Source organism: Entamoeba histolytica, genomic scaffold (assembly GCF_000208925.1).
Source record: "Entamoeba histolytica HM-1:IMSS scf_1104750518705 genomic scaffold, whole genome shotgun sequence".
NCBI classification, from domain to species: Eukaryota; Evosea; order Mastigamoebida; family Endamoebidae; genus Entamoeba; species Entamoeba histolytica.
In genome coordinates, this window is record NW_001915446.1 from 1 (window position 1) to 4,891 (window position 4,891).

General features: G+C 24.3%; 3 protein-coding genes across 3 annotated transcripts; all 3 read left to right on the forward strand.

The window, feature by feature from the left end:
* Positions 1–1,859: 1,859 nt before the first annotated feature.
* On the forward strand, positions 1,860–2,318 carry EHI_160210 (uncharacterized protein; the record flags this gene model as incomplete). The annotated part of the gene is made up of 2 exons (XM_646091.1): positions 1,860–2,107; positions 2,153–2,318. The coding sequence occupies 2 exons, from the start codon at positions 1,860–1,862 to the stop codon at positions 2,316–2,318; spliced, it is 414 nt and encodes a 137-aa protein (XP_651183.1).
* A 106-nt stretch (positions 2,319–2,424) lies between these two features.
* On the forward strand, positions 2,425–3,843 carry EHI_160220 (uncharacterized protein; the record flags this gene model as incomplete). Its single annotated transcript, XM_646092.1, has 1 exon — positions 2,425–3,843. One exon carries the CDS (start codon positions 2,425–2,427, stop codon positions 3,841–3,843), a length of 1,419 nt encoding a protein of 472 aa, XP_651184.1.
* A 243-nt stretch (positions 3,844–4,086) lies between these two features.
* EHI_160230 (uncharacterized protein) lies at positions 4,087–4,623 on the forward strand (the record flags this gene model as incomplete). The annotated part of the gene is made up of 1 exon (XM_646093.1): positions 4,087–4,623. The coding sequence occupies one exon, from the start codon at positions 4,087–4,089 to the stop codon at positions 4,621–4,623; it is 537 nt and encodes a 178-aa protein (XP_651185.1).
* Between the last annotated feature and the right edge of the window lie 268 nt (positions 4,624–4,891).

The window sequence follows — 4,891 nt, forward strand, 5'->3', positions numbered from 1 at the left end:
GTTCAAAATACTTTATTCCACTAATTAAAGAATGGAAGATAATTGAAATAGTAATTGGTGTCAGTGGTAATTCAATTGGAAAAATGATAGCGTTTTGCTTATGGTTAATGAGTGTTCTCAAAAAGATAATTAATCCACCTTTCTGATGAATATCAAAACATAACTTACTTAATTCTTCAAATATCGAGATTGTTTCTTTATTAATATTTGAGATATTTTCGAGCATTGACTCTTTGAAATGTTCAAAATTAATGAATGTCTGCTGCTTTATATCTTCTTTTAGACTAATAGTTAATGAAAATATTTGACTAAGAAGAGACACAACATCAAAATGTTCATAAACATAATTGGTTTGCATCAAAAAATGTAAACAACGAATTGAACTTAATGACTTATTATGAAGAAACTTTTGAAGCAATTGATTAACTTGTTTATAATTATTTATAGTGTGAAACAATGCATCAATAAATTGTATATATTCTTGAAATTTTTCTTTTTTATTAATCCACGAATTTATCCAAAGTTCTATTTCTTCATTCTTGTAGTTCATGAAACAACTGTTGTTGTTATTCTTAAATTTCATAAATTCATCTTCAATTTTATCCATGTATAATTTTTTTTTCAAAGTTTTATTTTAAATGAAAAAGAAAAAAATTTTACAGTAGATAATTAGTTATAATACCACTCATTTCTATTGTATCATATTTGAGTCAAAACCTATCATATTCATTTATTCTTGAATTTTTAGCATTTTTTATGGAATATCTTCTTCTGGTATATTTAACAAATTTTTAATAATTTTTATTATCTTCTTTTTAATTTGTTTCTATCAAAGTATATTCTCATTAATATATGATTGTTTTATGTTTTGATCAAACTACTAACCAACTCTAATATAGTCAACTTGGTGTTTCTTGTTACTTTTCATTTAAATATTTATGAATCATTCTATCTTTGTTATATGTTATATTTATCTTTATTTTCAAATACCATTCTAATCTTTAAAGTAGGTTATGTTTTAAAGATTAAATGTTGTGTTTCCCCATTTTTGGTACTGTTAATGTATCTTTTGTTCTTTTTATTATTTTCTCTTTTTTCAGATATATATCACTATCTGTTATTGCTAATGTGATACTTTTAACTTTATTTGAAAATAATATATAAAATTCTATCAAAGATATCATAGATATTATATTGATTTATTGTATATTTTTTTATAATTTGAGTGGATGATATTTCATTAATCTATTTTATTTCTTTGTCTGGTATAAGTTTGATTAATCTTATTATCCTTTTGATTGTTATTGTCTATTAACCCTTCACACTTATTGATTATTTTTATCTTTCTATGAAATAACAGATAAAGGAACTAAGCAGTATTATAAATAATGAATATTTATTTTATTTGTCTCAAAATGAATTGAACTAAAGACAATATCTTATTCACTTTTTAATACTTTTATCTTTATTATTTAAATATGCAATAAGTCACAATAAAAATATAAAAATATGTCAATTGATAAAAGCATAATTTGTTAAATCAAGGTTTATTCAAATAAAAAGATAATCATATATTTTTAATGTCAATAATATACAGAACATCATTAAATAAAATAAAAATACTTAGTTTGTTTTTATATATTAAAATAAAGTTAGAACCAATTAATTTTAACAATACATTAGATTCTATCAATAGTATAATTTGATGATATTAAAAATAACATACATAAATTTATTTTAGATTATTTAGAAAAGAATTTTGAATGTGCCAATGAAATATATTTAGTAAATTTGATAATTTTTTTATGGTAAAATAAAAGATTTTGAAGTTTGACAGAAATAAATTATTCAATCTTGTCATGAGTGAAACACAACAAGAATCACTTTCTCAAGAAAAAACAACAACAACACAACCAGAAGAATACAAAATGGTTTTTTGTGTTCGAAATGATTTAAAAATGGGTAAAGGTAAAATTGCTGCACAATGTGGTCATGCTGTTGTTGAGTGTGTTCTTAAATCATTACAGACTCAGCCAGATGTTTTAAAATATTGGCACGAGCATGACCAAACTAAAGTTGCATTAAGAGTTGATTCATTAGAACAAATGTTTGTTTATTACATTAATTTATAATAGAGACTAACATAGTATAGATTAGAATTGGAGAAACAAGCAAATCAAGAGGGTATTGTTAATGGATTGATAACTGATCTTGGTAGAACACAAATTGCTCCTAACACAATCACTGTTTTAGGTATTGGTCCAGACACTGTTAGTAAAATTAACAAAATTACTGGTCATTTGAAGTTATTGAATTAACTTCTTTTTTTTAGTATGTATTAATATTTAAAACAAAATAACAAAATGTCATTTTTACTTAAAAAAAAGAGAAAAAAAAAATAAAACTCAAAAAGACATAAAATTTATGATTGGTATTGCAGTGTTGGGATTCTTTATTGGAATTAGTCCCATATTCCTTATTATATTAATTTTATACTCTCAAACTTTTCTTAAGTTGATTCAAAAATATAATATTCAAAAAGTTAATAAATTAAAACTAACAAGAACAGTATTTGATAACCCAAATACACCTCATTCAAATTGTAGAACTAACTTTGTCATACCATCATCATTTGACTGTCTGATATATTTTAATAATCCTTCACTTTTACCAACTAAGGCAGTAATAACAACCAATAATAAATCAATTATTTTAAGAATTGAAGAAGAAGAATATCAAATACTTTTTAATGATTTAAATACATTACTTATCCCTGGTATTATTCTTCGTTATCTTCCAAATGATCGTTTAACTTTATGTTCTAATAAACCCATTCTCCCAAACACCAACTCTATTCAAATTCATTTTAACTCAGGTATTATCCTTGAACATTTCTATCTTTCTTTACTTCAACAAATATCAATGTATTACCCTTCCAAACTCATTAAACTTAATTCTGGAATTTTTCCAAATGTTCCAACTGACTTTGAAAAAGCACGCCGTTCTTTACAATTTAAAGAACATTTTACTAATTTATTAAGTCGACTAGATAGTCTTAACGCAACAGAATCATTACAATGGTTTTATGGAATAAACTATCTTGTTCATCGTATTTTCTTTACCTTCTATGATAACAATTCCTTCCTTTCTTTAATAAAAACAATTATTCAAAACAAAATTGAAAAGTCTTCACTCCCCTCATTTGTTGAGGCAGTTAATTGTACTGAATTTCAAATGGGACCTTCATTACCAATCTTTAATGATCCATCTATTCGTAGATTAAATTCTCCAAATAAAACATTTCTTGAAGCAGTTATTCATTATTTAAATGGATTCAAAATGAAATTCGAAATAAAAGTTCATGTTTTCTTTGGGACAATTACTTTAAATGCAGAAGTAAAATTAAATAGTCTTGATTCAATGATTCGACTAATGTTTCAAGACCTTCCTACAAACATTATTTGGTTTGCTTTTGTAACTGAACCTGTTGTAAATCTTGACATTGAAATACCTACTTTTAAAACTCAAAATATGCCTGAAAAAATTAAAGACAAAATTGAAGGATTCTTAATGAACTTTATTCAGAAAGAAATTCTTGGCAGTTTTGTACTTCCCTCAATGAAATCTTTTGAAATCCCAGACATAACTGGAAAAACAATGTTAACAGCAATTGACAATAAATTAGAAATATTTAAAAATGAAATGCCAACAGCAATAGAAGACTATCATCGTCATAAAAAATTCTTCAAAAGAATAACTGAAGACAAAAAAATTACTCAACCAAAACGTGAATTTATTAAATGTTGGGATACTTCTAAACCCTCTCCTTTCACTACAAAATAGTTTTAAAATTTTGTGAATAAACATAAATTGACGTAATAAATTTGTGTTTCACTATTATTGTAACTCATTCTTTTTAGTCTTATTTGTTTCTATTCTTTCTGTTTTCTTTAAAAATTCTTTCTTATCAAATAACTCAATTAATCTTCATTTCTCAATACAATAAACAAAAAAAGTCCAGTTTAATAATACATTGATACATCGTTGTTAATTATTATTGGAAGTGTTTGGATTATCTTTATATTGATGATTGGAATATTTTTAATCGTCAATGCATTTAGAAAAAGGAAAGGTTTTGATCCTAAAGTATTTTTAGTAGAACAACCAAATATGTTTTTAAATATATCTAATTCTAGTGTTATTAACCCGATAGAAGTTGATAAAAAACTTCCATTTACAACGAGTTGTGTTGATTTGACATTTGGAGATAGTGAATTTATTAGTATTGGAAAGACATATTTCAATCAAGTAGTATTTAAAAACAAAAGAGATAAATATATGCTTGTCATTATTCATTTGCCTAAATCACCTAAATATGTATTTCATACAGAACCAGAATATCTAATTATTTCACCTAAAAGAAAGGCTACAATCACTATTTATCTTACATTGTTTTGTACTATTAAACTTCATGGAATGAAAATACCAAGTACAGTTTATTTTTCACAAAGAAAAGTGAATTTAGAAGATATTATTAATAATCTTAGAAATCAAACAGAAGAAACATATTCAAAAGAAGATAGAGATAAACATAATTTGATGACACAAGGAAAAAAAAATTAAATATAGATTTAATTTTACACTTAAAATCGAAGCATCAGCATCTACAGATATTGATATGGATGAAATTAGAATGATTGAAACACCAATTGGAGAAGGAACATATTCTACTGTATATTTAGGAAGTTATCGAGGTATTTTTGTTGCAATTAAAACATTTAAAATGAGTTTTACAGATGAAGAAGAACGAGAAATAATGATAAAAGATATTAAAGCAGAATGTAATTTAATGAAAAGACTAAGAAATCCATATATCATTGGATATATTGGG